Consider the following 20671-nt stretch of genomic DNA (forward strand, 5'->3'; position numbering starts at 1 on the left):
GTTCGAAGAGCTGATGAACGTTGGGGTCTCAAGTTGTTTAAATGGCGACCCCGCACTAGAAAGCGCAATGTTGGTCGACTCTCCACCAGGTGAATTGACGACATCGAGCGAGTCGCAATCGCTCGATGCAGGTGGCTCAGGATTGTGATGTTTGGAAGTCCCTATAAACGGCATAAACAAACGGCGTAGGTATTGCAGTGGACCATCGGTTAATAATATGAAATGAGGATGATGTACGTTTTTATGCTAATAATTGATGAGTAAATCAGATGGGCTCGATCTTACGGGGAAAACAGTCTCCACGTAAATTAATCTTGCATGGTATACTCGCTAGTCATATGTCAACAGCGTGAGGCATATTACGCCTGACGTGAAAGCAATTTTATCTGCGATGATACCTTACATAACTAAACACAACTATGTTGGATGACTGATTTTACAGTAGTGATCTGATGGCGAAAGCAACTTCTTGAATAAGCTCTGTCATAAAAAGATTCTAATTAGCGATAGTCTCGTTACGAAAAATTTTTTTGGAAATCGAATCTTAGACTTCGTCCTCTAAATGTTAACAGCTAGACGTTCAAGTTCTAAGCTGTGTATAATGTGTTATGAGTTAACAAACTTATGTCAGCTCATTACACTTTTGCCCGCATCCAAGTAAACAAGTTTTCCATCATGCCGCAAAGTTTGGACGTGGCGCGCCCCCGTTGCGTCACCTTTAACTTATATGTCTAAGGACTAGCCCGCACTATCGACATGACGAGCGACATATTATACCACTCGATGTTATAGTAGTATAACAATTGAGTGAATGCTATAATAATAATCAATTGTAATTATTACTAAACAAAAACTAGCAAGAAAATACACTCAACAATCTATCGGATGCTCTACATTGCTTTCACTCGTACATTTTACATTACATTCATCGTAAAAGCCACATTATGTCTGATACATTAAAAGTAGCAAATATTTTCAATGTTACGAGTATATACCTATTACCTTGTCTAACGTTTAGTATTGCATTCGTGTTTCGATTAGGTTTTAATTCTTATGTTTCATAAAAATAGGTTAAGTAACTTTGAGATGATGCAATTATCACCTCAAACTGACGAGTTTTGACATAACATTAATATCGAAATGAAAAAATATGTTTCAGAAGTTTTATTTTTCTAGTTTATTTAAAATATTTATAGAATTGAGTTAAATATTTTAAATAAACAAGAAAAATGCCAATGAGGCTTTGCCGGCTTTAAATGAATTAATAAATAAATTAACTATTTTTTGTCGCAGTAAAAAGTCGCTCCGCTCGTCCCGCTCTTACACGTGGAACTTCTTGTTTCGTTAGCCTTCACATTTTACCCTTAAAGCCTGCAACAGTGAAGGCCGCTCCTACGTATGTATAAAATGTACGCCGTTGTTGACTGTGCGTTGTTTCCTTTTTGTCCTTGTATTAAATATGTAAGAGCGAGAATAACTCTGAAGCCTAAATTGCTTAGAGATACACGTTAGGGCTAAAATGCTACAATTTATACATTTAATATGATAGTCTACTCTTGTAATCCTTGTCTATAATATTGGTATAAATTTAGTAACGTCCAATATACGAGTATATGGATTAGTTGTATACCACATTCCTTAATAATTAATTACTTTTCGCTAATTACATATCGATTCACTATCATTTAACCCTTCAATATGCAATAACATTAATTAATTGCGCAAATTGATTATTAATTACAATATTATTAATTTATTAATGAGGCGCATTAAATAAATTAAAAGTAGTGGGGACAGTGAATTAATATTTATAATGGCTGATATTGCAGTATGATATCACTTGTTAATTTGTTTTCAACCAAAATGGAGCTACATTTACACTTATCTGCCGCCTTCCGTGCTTTAGACCGGAAATGGGGCACTCCTGTAGATTTGGACGTGTTGGAAACGTCCGAAAATGTCACACCCTGTATACCAGCTGTGATAGACGTTGACTCATCCACTTTTTCCTCAGACGAGTTTCTGAGGACTATCAGAAGACAGAAGACACGTCAAGTGGAAAATAGAAGATGTAGAACGGAGAGAGCGGATTCCTTTGCCAATATCTCAGTATCTAGAATACCTAATACGGATTTGAACAGTGATACGGATTCTACTAGGTCGAGTAGTCCATGCAGTAGCGGTTACGGCGGTTCCAGTGACAATTTGAATGATTTTATTCAAGTAGAACATTGTAGTCCAAATGAAGTTCAAGAAAATATCGAAGAATCTCCCGCGCAGTGTCATAAAAAAGGAAAGAGATCGTATATGCCGAAGATGTTTAAGCATATCAAGAGTAGAACTGTTACCTTTGTTAAGAGAAAATTGTAGAAGTTTATTGTTTTAATAGTTTAAGCCAAGGTTTTAAACCATTTCTTGTTGTACATTAGGTTTTTTAGTCTAATAATAATTTATTTTATGTTTTATAATAAATAAAAATTTTATTAACTTATACATCTATGCTTTTTTTTTAACATCATTGAAGTATTAAATTAAGTTAAACCGTTTAGGCACACACTTAACAATTATAATATGAGCTTACTTTTGTACTTGCAATATTATTTACTATAAAATACCTCCTTATATATTCCTATTGCTTTGGTAGCCTACTTTTATGGCTAGAAATAAATTAAAATGAAAACAGGTTGCTTTATAAATCAAATATTAGGATAAAATAATAGTAAGATTAATAAAAATAAAAAACTTTAAATAAAAAATACTCTGTAATATATAAATAAGTTACGCTTGGTTAAAAATATGGACATTAGAGTATTCATTAATTACATTTGTCCATGTATACAAAGGAACGTAACGTAATAGATCATCTCTGATTCGCTCTTTAGCTGCTAGATCACCTTGTTACCTTCACGTGAATTGCTAACGAGGCAGATGATGCTTGGGAGCTCAGTGAATTGATACAATACGTGGTCCCTCGGAGGTGACGTAACTAATGACATAGGTAAACAGAGATTAAGTTATCATATGTTTATGTTCAACGGAGCGAAAATATCTCAGTTAACACGCCTCTTTGTGTATAGTCGGCTAAACATTTACTGTGATGTTGTGGTTAGTTAAACTAGGCCAATGAGGCAGTCGTTGGTACAGTGATTACCCTATAATTAGTCTTCACAAAGTCCAACTATCGAGTGTGCGTGTGAGTGTGTGATAATGAGTTGTCCTTTCCAAAAAAATATCAGATAAGTTAACTCTCAGCCCGGAGTTCGGGAAGGAGGACAGACCCCTGTGCCTCGAATAGCACAGGTAAAGCATCAACCCCATTATCGTTAATATCTGATAGTCATCGTTATAGAAATAAATCCATCGTTAGATTTGTATGGGCGTTCAAACAAAATTACAATTGTTATTTGTGCGTTTGTTTATAGTTCATTTATTGAAAAATGTCACGATTAATGTAAGGAAGCTAAAAATGTATGAATTTTCATCTAATTACGATGACAGAATTTTAGTTGATTACATCCAGTTTGTTCTTTCCATAAAAAATAGTTAATATTTACCTAATTTACCCGAATGTCTCATAAAAATTAATATATTCAAACCTAGTCATCATCCCCATTGAGTCGCGTATAAGGTGGTCTGGCCCTTATGTGTGCCATTAAAATAAGTAACAAGTGAATTGAAAAAAAAAATATTTTAATACCTTTAGGTCTTTAAAGCTGGCGGTCACCACTGCCTCGTTCGTTTAAAGGTTAGCCTGTTTAACTATTGATAGTCAAAAATAGGTCATAGGTACGATCCCTAGTTTAGACTGCAATCGAAGTCAAAATTTACAAGCACTATTGAAACGTCAAGTTATGTCATCATCATCATCGATGAACGTCACTGCAGGACTACGCCTTTCGTAGGGACTATTCCAAACATCACGATCCTTAGCTGCCTGTATCCAGCAAATCCCTGTGATGTCGTCAGTCCACCTGGTGAGGGGTCGACCAACACTGCATTTTCTAGTGCGGGGTCGCTATTCCCAGTACCGTGGGATCCCAACGTTTCTTCGAACTGTGTGCCTCGCCCAGTGCCGGTTCAGCTTCGCGACTCGTTGAGCTATGTCAGTGACTTTGGTTCTTCTGCGGACCTCCTCATTTCTGATTCGATCACGCAGAGGTACTCCGAGCATAATCGTTCCATCGCCGGGTGTGTGACCTTGAGCCTTTTTATGAGGCCCATAGATAGCGACCAATATCATGATTTATTTAATGGTAATAATGAACGCCGAATGGTGAGACTATATAAAATTTTCATAGCTCAATAGAAACTCAGATAGATCGAGAAGCTCGACAAAAATCTATTAACTTATACAACCGATTCCTAGAATCTGCGCTAAAACCGAATGTACTAATACCAGGAAAGCGCTAGAGAAGCCATATATAGGCTTGCAATATGACGTGACGTATAAATACATAACGAACATATACATTTCATGCAGCCCACCTACACATGAGTACATATCTCTGGACAGTAATCTATGCATGCTCAGAGAAGTTTGGAGCTAAAACTAGTTAGCGCAGTAATTGGGGCTAAAGTGCTATTAGTGTCCATCTCGTGATATGCGGCTGAGACACTTGCACCGAGCGTCTGCAATACCCTGATATAATCGTAGGTATATTCGTTTTTATGTTGGATAGACTTGCGCTTGACTAAATTCTTGCCTAATGGAAAGCATTGATGAGGTCTCAGATGAAGCGCGCTTGCCTAGAAGATGCTTAATCACTCTTGAAGGAGCACAAACTGTACGTATCAGGGAACACACGGAAGGGCATTCCACAATTTGGCAGAAAATAAAATTGAAATATTATATTTTTGTTAATAACGAGGGTTTATTTTAGGGGATTATTAATTTTACTTATATAATTCTTAAATGCTTTGAGCATTTATGCTACGACATACTAATTAATTAACATGTAGCTAGCGTAAATAATTAGCATGAAATCAAAAACTATAAAACTTACCGATCTTAACCCGGTGTTACCTTCTGTAATTTATTACTATGACTATACGATAACCTAAATAATAACAAATTCAACAAATCTTCATAATAATTCAATTATTATGAAATCAAAAATAACGAATAGTTTGAATACATTCAATTTTATCTTTACACGGCTAGAGTCTTAATAATGACCATTCAAAACCTGGTTGGTACTTACTTAGCAAATACAACTTTAATAATAATAATTATTAAACTAACCGAATTGCTTATAGAAAAACTTTTAGTGTCACTTCTTTCTATTCCTCAGTTTTATTGCTATATGTCGGCCCACTCCCACATATAAATAAGATTATACAAAACTTGTAAAACAGAAGAAATATACGATATAGAAATATCACGTTATCAATATTTAAGCAGCTCAGTCGACCATTTTATATTCCCCGAGAATCCTAGGCTTTATCTCGACATTTGGCATTATTACTTTTGCCTCCGGATCCAAGTATAAAGTGTCCATGAATATCATATTAAGGTCTATCTTCTCTCTATGTAAGGGTACCTTCTCATTGTACTATGAGCTTGAGTGAACGCTATCATCAGTAGGACGTAAACGTTAGTTTAATGTATATTTATAATCCGACTGCCAAAGTATACAAATAATAGAAACCAAGGTTTTTTTTTCTTTCAGGTTATAATACGGATACCCAAAAAGAACATACTTTAGTTTTTACTATATACCTTGTAAGAAATGGCCATATGCTGCCAAAGAAATAAGTTCTAGAGAGTGTGCAGTTACGAGTGCCGTGAGAAGAAACCTTTAAGTCGGCCACGTATCTCGGCATCTCGTCCCTTAGGGATAGACCCAAAATATCTCTCGTCTATGTCCTAGTGCATCCAGCGCTGTAGTCTAGACACGCTCCCAATAAAGTCTTCTGGATATGCCTCTAACAACAATGACACGTAATTTAGCCACAAACTGTTATGTTTTACGTAATTCCTTTTTCATTATAACAAGGGTCTCCTAAACTTACCATGAATATCTGTGTGTTTATTTTGTCAGTTTGGAACTCCTAACTAAAGCTAAAGCTGATTTCAACTCGGTAAAATGAAAAGCCAAAGCATTTTTCCGTTGTTATGTAAGGAATTTCTGTCACAACTTGTCGTTCTAACAAATCATTGATATTTGAAGGTTTTCAAAACGGATCAGAAAGTAGCCCAACTTCGGCAGGTTCTGATGATAAGCGATGTGTGCAGTCTATAGTGCAACACGACTGCCTAGAAGATTTACTTTAGAGTTGATGATACGTGTTGTAGGAGGTAAGGAAAACGGAAGCTGGACTCTGGACTAGCATACCATAATTTTGCAGTGCAAATCAGGAACGAAGAGAAAATGTATATTTCGTGCTACACTTCAGAGAGCGATAATTGCATATAACATAACCGCAGAGGCGCTGCTGCTGCGGATAATTGTTTGTAGTGCTCGTAAACTACTGCCGCCGAGCCGCGCCCACATTATTGTGTTCTACCCTATTTATATTATAATCTATGACTCTCTGATGCACTCGGTAATTGTATGTAACAGAGAGATCTTTGGTTTTAATCTCAGGGTCATTTACGGTCAAAGAATTCTTTAGAGGATTCAAAATCAGCGCACCCAAATTAGTAAAAACCCGATAGAAAGTTTGATGCAATAAAAGAAAAATTGGATTTTGTATTTCTGTTTAATATAGTTTCTGGCCTGGTTCGGTTATGATTAAAACATAGAATGAAGAATCTCATAAATTAATGATTTTCAGATAGTGTTCTGTCGTGGTCCAGTAGCGAAATGTACAAATAATTACACAATTAGCACGTAATAACTCACAGCGGGCTGTCGGGGTGTAACGCAAGCTCTAACGACTCGCCGTAGGCGGCGCACATTAGCACATTAGAGCCTTCTGGTAACGTTACACTGGTGCTGTGTTTAAGGCTTTAATTGATGTCCAATGGCCAGTGTTGAAAGTAAGTACTTTTAATAGTTGTCCATTTACGAAGTCTCAATCAATAGTTGTACCACTCCTTTTCTGTTTCTAAACCAGTACCTAGCTTATGTCTAGTAACGTAATGTTATGCAAAATCCCAGGGCGATCTGACACAGCTTATTTTCACAAATATGAACCCTTAGGATATAAGTAGCATTAGTTACTTGCGTGTTTGTCGAGATTTGTTCTGTGATACTTAGGCTAGTACCAGGTGAGAAAGGTAACGGAGGCAAGGACTAAGGTAACAAAAGTGTGACCTAGCTTAAATTAACATAGCTGATTTTTATATAAATTTTGAAGAATAATATTCTGAAGCAGTATCAAAAGTGTCAGACACTTTCCATTGACCGGAACTTTAGTCAGACACTTTAAAGCTCGACTAAGAATAACCCTCCCGGCCGATGTTACGCGATTACTCGACGTAGCCTAAACTGAATTGGATAATTATTTGTTTGTTAGAAAGAGCATACTCCTGAGGTGGTCCCATTGTCTTCATGTGAGAACCTGATGCTGATGGAATCCTGGAAAAATCGTAGGGAACTTTTAAAAATCGTAGGGAAGTCGTCCCGTCGTCGTGCGTTTGTCAATTTTTTCATTAAGATGATTTTATGCTCTATAAGTGTAGCGGGCTAAGTCACTATTTTAATAGGTTTGTAGAGTAATACGTTATAGAAGTATAAACTATAATACAATATCTTGTTAACTTAAAAGAGTTGGACATAGTTTACCTAATCAATATTTAATTAGCTAACTGATTACTTTATTAATTAGTTTCGCACTTGGCTTAATGTATGTGTTCGACGGCAAAGGGTTATTAATACTTAATTGTCCTACATTCCTAGTTATCTGTGTTAGGTATTGGTTAATTATATCGATATTTAAATTAATCAGTATCTATCAAGGTCAATCGTTTTATTTAATTTGGTCATTATGAGAAACTATAAGTTTACAAATTACAGATTATCAGCTTTATCATGAATCACCTAAAGATCGTTCGACAATCCGTTTAGTAGTTTTCAATTGTATCACGAACAGACTGACACGGATGAAGAATTTGTTTTATAATATGTAGATGTAAACTGGATTTCACAATCCAAATGTTAATATCTATACAGATTTTATTTTGCAATCTATATTTTGTTGCCGGTAGAGTCTTTCTTGACGTTTCAATAATGACATGCTCACAAGAAATTTGAATTTGAGCTCAATAATTTTGTACCACTTCCCTCCTTTAGAGCACCGATAACTTCTCAATTTATCACCTAAAACCCATTATTGGCCCATTCCAGGTCATATAAAAGTCATTCTGAAGCTAATACATAACAGTACACTTCCCAAAATTCCACTTTTATAACACTAAGTTGTATAAGCTGGAATGCTCCTGCTCCGTGGCATGCAGCTACTCGGCGCGGAATGCTCGACACGCCCGTCGCATGCCGCGCTGCCGGCGAGCCTGCGGCGAGTCGCCTGGGAATTCGGGCAGCGATTTAATGTGTGCTTAGCGTTTCGAGGACGTCTATTTATAAAGAAATGCGATTACCGAAATGTGTAATATGCTAATATTGGCAATCATTTTGAGTACCCGATATGAGAAATATTTCCATCACGTTCGTAGACAGTTAAACAAATTAGTTATTGGCCTGATATTATTTGCGTAGCGTTCTGAAAGACTTGATTTTCCGATTTTCCGGAATAAAAAGAAGTTCGTAATGCTCAATAACCTTCTCTATCTACCAGTGAAGGTCCCGTTTCTCCTTCCATTCCAGTCCCATCTATCCTTTCAGCCGTTCCAAAGATACGACGATACGACTAATCTTTTGTGGTTTAACTAGAACGAATAAACAGATACAAAGTAATTAGTTTTTTGTTTATTTTTTTTATAATCTTTTTATCGCTCCTTTTAATATTTGATATTTATCTAACAATACTATTTTAACAGAGAACATCCTGCGGTTCCATCCATAATAGTAGTAACAGTATAGTTTCCGTTCCCGTGGGAAAAATACCTATTTATAGATTAAATAACGCCGGCGATCCGAGTCGTACGCGTAAAGTAGCCCGACCTTCCTAACTTTGAAGAACTTTCATACTAAGTTCCTTTCGTGAAGTTGAATTTTCTAAAAATTCTTTGTAGCGAGTCTCTAGTTGAGGCTCGACGTTGCAAAGATATACCTACTATTGCCCAAATTTCAGTTGCTCCGCAGTAATTTCGTCGGAGCGCTGATAATATCATTCATGAGTTATAAATTTTACCGTAGACTGGTATAATGTTTGTTCAAAAAGTATTCAATTACACGTATAATAACACAACAAATTAAATATTTACCGACTCCCCGCGATGTTTAGATGCGAGTACATATAATTATAACACTCAAACAGTGTTCCATCTAAGTTTATATTTGTTAATGAACAAACTCGCACAATGTAAGGTAACGTAAACGAGTTGCGAACTTTGCTATGCTCCCCCTGCCCTCCGACCGCCGCCCGCCGCCCGCCCGGTACATCGTGGCGCGCTAATCAAACATTCTCGTCTTGTGAACATTATATTATACTCCTATATTAAAAACTTGAGTAATACGGTGTCATCTTATGCACTTGTAAAGGCCAGCTAGCCTATTCACTATTTTGGTCTTTATTATCAACTTGTTAAACATCAAATCAACTGCCAAATGTCATCTATTCACTATAAGATATCCACCAGTAGGCACCGGATGATAGAATCTCAATTTGATAATGTCAACTAACTTAAGTCAAAGATAGAGAATTAGCCTGCAGGATGCTCGGTTATACTTCTCTGGAGACTTGAGAGTTCAAGTCCAGAAAACATAAAGTATCGGCTCAGAATTGATCGCGTTTTTCAATTATCTTCAGGTACGATCTGCTTTTTACATCAAGACGCTGCTTTTGTATTGCAGAACTTAAATATAATGTTAGTTCAATCTCTCAATCCATTGCCCATTCATTTGATATAATTAGTATGTAGTTGTCTTCCCTTCTTTCGTAGGACAGGTGCGTTATAAGAAATAATCTGATGATGATGTTGTGGTCGGCAGGGCATCTTCCGGCTGGCGTGCGAGCACGTGGTGCGCACCATGCGGCGCGGGCGCGAGACGCTGCTCACGCTGCTGGAGGCCTTCGTGTACGACCCGCTGGTGGAGTGGGGCGGCGGGCGGCGGCGGCGCGGCGTGCGCCACGTTCGGGCCGCGCGCGCCATGCTCGCCGTGCGCGTGCGCGAGCTGCGCCACACCGCCGCCGAACTCACGTGAGTAGTGAGCTCTGCTCTCTCTGTCATTGGTGGAGCGGGCGGCGACGTGTGCGCCATGCTCGTGCGCGAGCTGTGCCTTTCTCTTCTCCGTCTATGAGTATTACCAGCTCTTTTTGAGCGAGTTCATCGGCATATGTTTCAAGCAATTCGTTTATGATTGCTGAGCAGTCACAGTATCTATACGATCGAATCTTAATCGACTCGTTGGCACGGTGTGAACAAGTCGATTAAAACGTTTGAGTGATTATTAAAATTGTATTTTTTTTTAATTTAAACCATGCAATTAAAAGATTAAACGTATCATATAAATGCGGTGATTAAAGAAAATTAGGCTAAATAATCTACATGTACATATAAATTATACGTATAGCAATTATTTCTTAATTATACTGAGCACATATTCTGTATAATTAAGAAATAATTGCGGGTGCTATTAGTGCTTTCTAGCCCACGGTAAAAGTATCAAATGAAACTTCCCATTCCGTACGAAACGAAAATACACAATTTAGGTGTGTAACATTCGTTATAAAACATTAAGACCCGAGTTCACCGTCTTTCACTTGAACGATGTTTACATAACCGGCCCGTTAAATACTAAACGTAGTTTAAACAACCATTGACAACTTGCAAGTAATACCCCAAATGGCAGGGATTTTTTGAGAAACAGGGATATTTTCTTTTCCCAATTCGGAAAACTTCCGCTTTGAAGGGATTTAGAAAAATGTGTATTGGCAACGCCTATTTATTATTTACGATTTATTATTGTCAATTAATAGCTATTGTGTCAAACACTTTAACGTCTTAACCGAAGTATAACCGGTGTATGCTAGCTTGGTTAAGATAACCGCCCGATTTACGTCCTTAACCGGCATATGAGCTTAGATGAACAGGAAATTTGGACTAAATAGCGTTTAATTTATTGAAAGAGTTTTAAATATTTAAACGAATGTCGGTGAACTTGGATTAGATCCAAGTTTACCGACAGCGTTCTTACAGGAATGTCGTAAAATTATCTATGGCTAAAATTTTACCTGATATTTGAAAAATTCTAAAGAAAGGTCGGTTACAGTATTTATTATGTTTATCTTTTAAGATTTTTAATTTTAATTTTTTAGCTATTTTGATTAAAATCAAAGTTAAAGATTTTACAGACGTTTATAAGATATCAATTACAATTGAACTAATAGAAAACATATTTCAAGGCAATAAATAAAATAAATATTAAAAACTTATACTCAAAGTCTATATAAACAGAATATTGTTTAACACAGACATAGGCGGGGTGAGCCGTCGTTTTATAGAAACAATAACTTTAAACCAACCGAAAAATATTAACTACAAATACACGAAAAACAATAAACTCGACATCATTCGTTCATACACAGCGCGCGCGTCCGATAAGCAGCTCGTCTTCCAGTTTCCGCCTCACAGCGCGCTCACTGCTCCCGGCAGACAATAATGGCCGAGGAAAACATGATCCCGTATTCTCTTATTCGCAACCATTTCGGGAAGCAATAAATACGCAAGGGCGTATCTTTACGAGTCGCTACTCGAGCCCGTATGCAGAGATAATGCCCCCACGCAAATATTTATAGCCCCAGTTATGACGCGTCTAAATATCGCCGATTCCAACCGCTCGGTACAACAATGGAACGCGTTTTATGTAACGAGGCTGGGGAATATTGCTATATACAAGTACCTTATCTTACTGATATGTGCGTGAAATTTTGTATTATAAGATTAGTTGAATTTGTCTAATCAATCAATTGTCGGAGTATAAGGGGTTTCACATCAGAAGCGGTTGTCTGCAAAACACAATTATTGAATGAATGTCTGTTAGGTCTAACAATTCCCACTAAGAATGTTACCAATAAACCCTGAATGGCAGAGAATGACCTTGAGTGGAGTCACGCACTTGTGAACTATGTGTAGGTTTAAAGGATCCTTTGACTGTTAACAAACACTCCCCTTTTCCACTCAAGTCACTCTCCCCGCCTATCCCATAAAGAATTACACAACAAAAGATGTGGACGGCTCGAACGCCACGAGCACACTGAAGCCATCCGTACCGCAAGCCGTTGCAACGCGGCGATAAGACAATTACAAAAAAGCTCGCGGTTTTCATAAGATATATCGTTTAAACTTTATGTTTCAAAGTAAACGTAACCAGTAAACCAGTAACCAGTAAAGTAGCTTTACGAATATTTTTAAATCAACTCAGATTTACGCATGAGAGCGTAACAGACAAATTCACATTTGTCCGACTAAAAACAGGTACAGGTTCTCAATTCGACGCGTATATATTTGGTTTTAATACTTGTACCTCATAAGTTCGTCATTTATTAACCAATTTTGATAATCCTTTTTTTATTTGAAAGCGTATACTTCCAGATTGGTCACATTTAATTTTCATGAAAATCGGTTTAGTAATTTTGTGTTAAAATCAAAATAACTAGTAAATAGTCGGTTCCATTTTTATGTTAAAACTAGCGGACGCCCGCGACTTTGTCCGTGTGCAACTCCATGAAAACTTTCAACTACCCCTACCCCTAGCCTACCCTACCCCTACCCTACCTTACCCCTAGTATAACCTTCTCCTGACAATAACAAACACATCGAAAAAAAAATTGTGAAATCGGTCCAGCCGTTCACGCATGATGGCGTGACCAAGGGATATATGAATTCATTTTTATAATATGTCCAAACAAAAGATTATCCTACAAAAATATGTAGACCAAGTTACAAGTATAACGTTTACAATAGACATGTTTAACGTTAACGTATCAGTTGTACCGCAGCTACGGCACATACGGTGAACATCGCAAGGTGATCTCACGTGATCCCGTGCGATAAAGAAAATATTGTTGCGGGAAACCTACGCCGTGTAAGGTGTAAGCCTCTCCCGTTACATCATTATCCGACCCCATGCCGGCTATCCGACACTTATGATTTGGCGACGGATACGTTTGCCACGATATAACTTAGTTTTTTCATCTTAATCGTATATCTTTATGATAACGACACAACTTACACGAGTGGCTGTTAAAATACTAACTTTTATAGATTATTTTTGATATTGTAATTCACAGTTTATTCCAGGCCACTGCCCAGTCCAAGTAACGTCTAGGCTAGGTTAGGGTTCAACTTGAATATTACATCTACGCGTAAACCCCAAGCAAGTCGTTCGTTAATTTTTTTTACAATATTGTATGCGTGAGAAGTATGTAGCTGAAATTCTTTAACATTTCGATCACATCCGTCCAATGACCTCAGCGCCTAACCCACACGAATTACGTATTTATATTTAGTTCTTGTAATTTGATTTGTTGTAGAAGTTTCTAATGAAAATTACGTCGAACAAGCTATGAATTAATTATTAACGTGTTCATGGCTACGAGTAACGTGTACCTTTTAATACATTTAAAATTTCATTAACTTGATTTTTGTTTGTTATGTTTCAGGGAACAACTTTTGGCCATACTTCCCGAAGTTAAACAAAGCGCCGGGAAATGGTTAGAAGAAAACGAGGAGTTTAAAGCTATCGAGGCTAAACTTCAAATGTGCCACCAGCAGATGGCTTTGATTAAGGAGATCGAAGCTTACGGGACCAATCTCAGCAACCATCCGCTGCACGCCATCTCCCAAAAGTACACTTCTTACAAGCAAGCCAAGAATGCCGTCGAAGATTCCATGAAAGCTCTCGTTAAAATTCTAAACGATTTTGACACGCAACTTGAAAGCTTTTCTAAGACCAATGACGTTTTGAATGGGCCACAACTGATGGCGTGGGTGCAGGAGTTCTCCGGTCCTCAAGAAGCAGAGGAGGAAGGACAAATATTCGAAAACATAAAAGAATTTTTGACGAACGCTGGTCAGAGTTCGATGTTAACCCAATGCGAGCAGGCCGAACTTGAATTAAATCAAAGCATGAAACAAACTCATCTTCTAGTGAGATCATGTCTCGAGCTGCTCACCCAATACGTCGCGGTCTCCCAATACTATCCGCAAAGTCAAACAGAATTCCATCGCATGACGATGCTCCGAAAGTATCTCGCCGCCGCTTTGGAGAGCAAGTCCCCGGAAGTTTGCCGCGAAGTGTCCAACCAGGTCACGGCGCTGGTCAACTCGGATTCAAATTCTGGCGACTCGCAGCAAATCGTCGCTTACAATTTCCGCTTACAACAAGTAAACGCCGAAGCCACTGCACATTTGAACAAATGTCTGGAAAGATTGCAACAAGAGGGAGGTCCCGATGCCATTGCCGTAGCGCAAGAAGCTTACGTTGAGGCCAAAAACAGTATAAGTAATTGGGTGCGGACCGAGGAAGGCGCGCCAGCCATTTTAGAGAATGTCGTGATCGGAATGTTGTGCAATTTGAACAGACGATATCTTATGCTCGAAAATGGTGCGCAAAGTGCCGGAGACTGTCTGGTAGATTTGACTTCTATGGAAGGAGAATGGTTCCTCGATGATATGAATTCGTTATCGATGCAAGCGGTCGAGCTGCTGTCCCTTCTGCCTTTGCAGTCGGCGTCCGTCGAAGACGCCGCTCTGCCGGTGGCCGTCGAATGCGTCCGAAACGCCAACTTACTCCTCGCTGACTTGGTGCAGTTAAACTACAACTTCAGCACCATTATACTACCAGAAGCTCTTAAAAAACTTCACTCGGAAGACGCTTCCGCTGTGTTAATGATAAATGAGCTGAACAACGTCATTATGACTTCACCCATACCCTTGAACGATCTGTTGGCGCAGCTGGAGATGCATTTCAGATACCTCGTTATGGACATGGAGGTACGTGTACAAATATAATTATAATATTACAATACGCACACTAATATAATTTCAACGCAATTTTTTCTATCCCTTCTCGAGGCTGAGACGGACAAGAGTGTAACACCGTCAACTTCCCAAGGCTGGCGAAGGCTGGAGGCTGAGAAAATTAAATACTGCGAAATTGCGGAATAAAGAAAACCTTGTGATCGAAAGTCACATGGACAATTCACTGAATCATCGAGGCAATTAATCTGTGTTATATAATATTAGTGAACCTTTCATATGATATGGATTACTTATTCGATAATGCATAATAATTAATTATTTGTCGTTAATTACTCATTGATTTATTACCATTTAACAATTAATAGGCTAATCCCTGAACCAACGATGCATTTAAATATTAATAATGAATTAATAAATGACATTGTACCCGCAGTCCCCGGCAGCTAGCGCCCAGCACATAACAGCGAAGCTGCGCGCCCGGTACGAAGCGCTGCTGTCTCCGCCGTCCGAGGGCGACAGCCAGTCGGGCGGCCGCATGCTGCTGATGGGCTTCAACGGGCTGTTCGCGGCCGTGGAGCTGCGCGGCCGGGAGCTGGCCGACCACCTGGCCGCGCCCACGCCGCCCGCCTGGCGCAAGATCGACCACATCAACGACGCCATGCACATGTCGGTGAGTCGACACTGTGCCCATCTCTGGCAGACGCGGCCGTGGAGCTGCGCGGCCGGGAGCTGGCCGACCACCTGGCCGCGCCCACGCCGCCCGCCTGGCGCAGGATCGACCACATCAACGACGCCATGCACATGTCGGTGAGTCGACACTGTGCCCATCTCTGGCAGCCGCGGCCGTGGAGCTGCGCGGCCGGGAGCTGGCCGACCGCCTGGCCGCGCCCACGCCGCCCGCCTGGCGCAAGATCGACCACATCAACGACGCCATGCACATGTCGGTGAGTCGACACTGTGCCCATCTCTGGCAGCCGCGGCCGTGGAGTTGCGCGGCCGGGAGCTGGCCGACCACTTGGCCGCACCCACGCCGCCCGCCTGTCGCAAGATCGACCACATCAACGACGCCATGCACATGTCGGTGAGTCGACACTGTGACCATCTCTCTCTCAACATCCAGGAACGAATGGAAAGAAAAATAGAAAGATGCATATGCACAATCTTTCGAGGCTATTGCTTCTCTTTGTCGGTGATATTCCTCCTTTTTTCTGTCATATGAGCTTGCGCTAGACTTGATGGAAAATAATGATCTCCTCGATAAAACGAGCCATTCGGTCCTGCCATTAAAAATAACATAGTGATGGCGATGTGATGTTTCCAGGCGGCGATGCAGAGTCCGGCGCTGCGCTCCGTGCTGGAGGACATCTTCGTGGTGCGGCGCATCCAGACGGCGGCCGAGGTGTTCACGCTGTGCGCGCAGCTCGCCTGCGCCTTCCGCGCCGCGCCCGCCGCGCCCGCGCCGCCGCCCGCCGCCGTCGTGCTGGACGACGCCGCGCTCTGCAAGCCGGTCCGCAGGTACGCGCACTTACACGTGCGGCTAAACGTATCAAAGCAGTGGCGTAGCGTGCCTTAAAGAGGCCCTGTATTAAAATTAGGTAGGGGGCCCAATAGACAAGCGGCAAATCCAATTTTTCTCAAAAAGCTCTCAATTCCCTTACTCAAAAAAATTATTACATGTTGTGTAGTATGTTGTAACAAACATTTTGGTATTCATTTTACACAGGTAAGGTTTAGATTTGGGAGTTTTGTTTTTTCAGGAAGCACCAGACCAAGTGGGATTGGATTACATTTTACTAATTTTTGCTTTCACACGTAGGAGCCCCTGAAGTCCGGGGGCCCCGTATCATTGATACACCTCATACGGCAGTAGTTACGCCCCTGTATCAGAGACTGATCACTTTAGTTTTAACCCTTCGAGTCCCCTGGCACTCGACTTTTTTAGTATGTGTAATGTACATGTCGCGCTCGCTCGACGCAGCCCTCGGGCGGACTGGCAGAATTCTACAGAAAATTTATTGGCGACCAGAATCCATTATTGTCGGTGAGTAGGCAACACTGTATACTGTTTTTGGCGCGCAGTTTGTGTGTCATCGCTCATTTAATAAAACACTACATAATAGTAGTTATCTTGTTGCGTTCCCAGGTTCACAGCCGAGTACGTGTCCCGCTGCGTGCTGGGCGTGCACTCGAAGGCGCTGGCGTCCGTGCTGTGTCTGCTGCTGCGCCGCGCGCGCCTCGACCTGCACGCCGAGGTGGAGCAGAAGGAGATCGGTGAGTGGAGCTGATGTGCGGAGTAGCTCAGGATAACGAGAGATGTAGGTATAGAAGCGTTGGTGCTGTTTTATGTACCCGAATCGCTTCATCATCATCATCATCATCATCATCATCATCATCTTCATCATCATATCAGCCGATGGACGTCCACTGCAGAACATAGGCCGAATCGCTTAACTCTCGCTTATTTAACTAACAGTTTTTAGCCGATTGGAGAGAGTGGTGAAAGACTCGGTGTTGTAGTAAGAACGGAATATGAATTGAATTGAATTGAATCTAATATATTTCTGTCATATTGTCCTAATTATATTTACAATTTTACCTACCTAATATTTGTTACGCGCAATAGTTATAAAAATACGATTCAATCACATTAGCGTGCGTGAATATATCGTGATATAAAAGTACCGCGCTGCTAGTTGCGGCATCATTTCCAATTAGAATTCGACGCAGGCATGTATTCCGGAGTTCGACGCTCGGCGTATGTTGCACGTAAATATCGCGCGCCTGAGCTGCTAGAGCTAGCCTCAGTCAGCTGCGGTTCGTCGCGGCGAACGGTCGTATGCTTCCGATGGTATGCACGTGTGTGTCGAGGTAACACATGAAGTAGTTCCGTTGACGTATGTACGTTATTCTGTCATCTGCAGGCGCATCGTGGAGCGTCTCGCTGGAGTCTCTGTGCGAGAAGGCGGCGACGGTGGGCGAGCGCCGCACGCGCGCGCGCGCCGCGTCGCTGGCGGCGGCGCTGCAGGCGGGCCGCGCGCGCGCGCACCGCGCCGCGCTGGCCACGCGCGCCGTGGAGCGAGCGCGGGCCGTGGCGCGCGCCAGCCGCCTGCGCACCGCGGCGCACGCGCAGCTGCACGCCGAGGTATTCTGCATTAGTCATCTATAGCTTGGCAAGTTCGTTGGGACACAGCGCGTGGGACAGGGAAGTGAGGTGCATCAGTCGTGTAACCACACCGACTACCTATCCACAGCTATAGACACTGTACCGACGCAGCTGTGTTCGACACTGGCGTAGAAAACAGGATTTGAAAAAATTGACATTCACCTCTTACTATCTCGGAGGTGTGCCTTGCTTTTACACCCCCGACCCACATTTTACAGAGGCTTTGAAACCGTCCTTTGCGACTCGGAGATTAATAACAACAGGTTAGGGTAGCCGCTGCACAGCAGAACAGGTTTCCGATTTCTTACGTCACACCCTTCAAACCGATGTCCAGGTATACCTTGATACACTCTACTCAAACAAGGCGAAACCCTTGGACAGTTATGCCATACTCCTTCTTCATCCAGTAGTCCACTGGCACAGGCTCTAGTTCTCTCTGACTGAACTACTTCACTACTAGAAACCCCTGGTAACGTTTTTGTAGTTTTTTTTTTAACAAAAACACGGAATATCTTAAATGTAAAGTTCCTTGTGTAACTTTTTGTATCAAACATGCCCTCATGATTCATGCAGAACATCTGAGAACGGTGTATCGGGAACAGTAAGAGTGATGAGGCATCCATTCTCAATGCCGATGCTCTTCCGCAGGTCCTCAACAGCAACCAGGACCCCAGCCCGCTGCTGGCGCGGCGCGCGCGCGACCTCAGCGCTGCCGTGGAGCGCCTGGACACTGGCACTGCCAAGGCGCAGACCCTCGTCACCGCCGCGCACCAGAGGTACTACACTCTTCCGCAGGTCCAAAGTTAGCCTTCGACTGGGACCTCACCTGATGTTAAATGATGATGTAGTCTGAGATGGAAGCGGGCTTACTTGGAAGAGGCACAACTTTATTCTACTAACACCTCAGTTTGTACGCAACATAGTACCGGAATGCTAAATCGCTTGGCGGTACGTCTTAGACATAAGCCTATTTAGAAATTATAAACTCCTGAACTGGCACGTAATGGAGGGCGAACCCAGGAGCACTTCTGTGGAGGACCACATACTACCAATTGCAATTGCAGCCATCAATGACTCGTATCTACACTCCTGGTCACATATCCCGAGATTTGCTCGAAATTATTATATGTATTATTAAATTCCACTCGAAAGCTGTGAGAAAGTTGAGACTTGACTTGAATGGAAGCTAATATTTGTGTTTTTAATTTTAAATTCACTTCTTCTACAACAATACTTTATTTATGATTACACAAATATACAAGTGATGAACCTTACACGTAATTAAAACATTACAGAGTGAAGTGGGGCGCGGGCGCCAACCCCGCGCTGCGCTCCGTGGTGCGCGCGCTGGAGAGCGGCTGGGCGGCGCGCGGCGCGGGCGCGCGCACGCTGTCGGCCGCGGCCGCCGCGCTGGCGCCGCACGCGCGCGTGGCCGCCGCCCTGAGCGCCGCGCCCGCCGCACGGGCCGCACGCGCCGCACGCACCGCTAAAGCCGCCAAGACGGCCAAGACTGCGCTCGCGCATTGGGAAAAGGTTTGTCCGCAATTCATATATTGTTTATGGAATTCTTTATATTGCATAGTATAATAAATATACATCTTCATTACCAACCAATATTCGGCTCACTGTTGAGCACGTTGAGTTTTTTAGCCGCTTATATTTATTTATTTATTTATTTATTTATTTTATAGGGTACCAACAGGTTATGACAATTAAAATTGAGTTTTACAAAAACATAGATTAGTGAAGTTGTTGTGTCATAGACCCACTTATAGGTTACCTCAACATGCGTAATTTAGTACTCGAATAGATACATAAAAAGAATTAAAAGAATAATAAATAGGTTAATTAGACTAAATTAGGGAGAAAACTGTTTTAGATTTGCGTTTGAAAATATAGATATGGATCTATCACACAATTACATTATGAACAGAATTAAACTAATATAACCATAAAAAGAAAAAAAAAACAGTATAATCTAAAGATAAAAATAACATTTAAGTAACATTTAAGAGGTATCCCTTTTGTACTGAGTTAAAAAATATTTTTCTAGTTTATTTTTGAAAATAGGCAAAGTGTCACCAGCTATATCAATATTTACTTCCTTAGAAATAGTGTTATATGTGGAAATCATTCTATTTAATGGAGCTGAAGCGCCTAAATTTGTTTTGGAGTAACTAGTCCAGAAAGGCGTGAAATTTTTGACCCGACAAAATGGTCTTGGTATTCTGAAAGAAATTCTAGAAAGTAAAGTGGATGCATCTACCGGTCCATTAAGTAATTTATATAAGAAACATAAATCTAACATCTTTCTACGATCCGAGAGAGCTAACAATTTGTAATGGTGTAATCTAGAGTTATAACTAATATTATTTCTGCTTTTAACTAACTTATCACAAATACTAAGATGGTAAGTAAATCGCTTTTGGATTCGTTCAATTCTCATAGTGTGTACGTTG

General features: G+C 40.9%; 1 protein-coding gene across 1 annotated transcript in view; it reads left to right on the forward strand.

Moving 5' to 3' along the window:
- The window catches only part of LOC112052799 (serine/threonine-protein kinase SMG1), a gene marked incomplete at its 5' end in the record, with an annotated part of 151569 nt that overhangs the window by 122489 nt on the left and 8409 nt on the right, over nucleotides 1–20671 (forward strand). The window contains 8 exons of the mRNA XM_052885915.1: nucleotides 10056–10264; nucleotides 13729–15061; nucleotides 15483–15719; nucleotides 16371–16564; nucleotides 17193–17320; nucleotides 17971–18191; nucleotides 18861–18988; nucleotides 19508–19745. Coding sequence (XP_052741875.1) covers nucleotides 10056–10264; nucleotides 13729–15061; nucleotides 15483–15719; nucleotides 16371–16564; nucleotides 17193–17320; nucleotides 17971–18191; nucleotides 18861–18988; nucleotides 19508–19745 — 2688 coding nt within the window. The remainder of the gene's footprint in view (nucleotides 1–10055; nucleotides 10265–13728; nucleotides 15062–15482; nucleotides 15720–16370; nucleotides 16565–17192; nucleotides 17321–17970; nucleotides 18192–18860; nucleotides 18989–19507; nucleotides 19746–20671) is intronic.

Source organism: Bicyclus anynana, chromosome 15, assembly GCF_947172395.1.
Source record: "Bicyclus anynana chromosome 15, ilBicAnyn1.1, whole genome shotgun sequence".
Classification (NCBI taxonomy): Eukaryota; Metazoa; Arthropoda; class Insecta; order Lepidoptera; family Nymphalidae; genus Bicyclus; species Bicyclus anynana.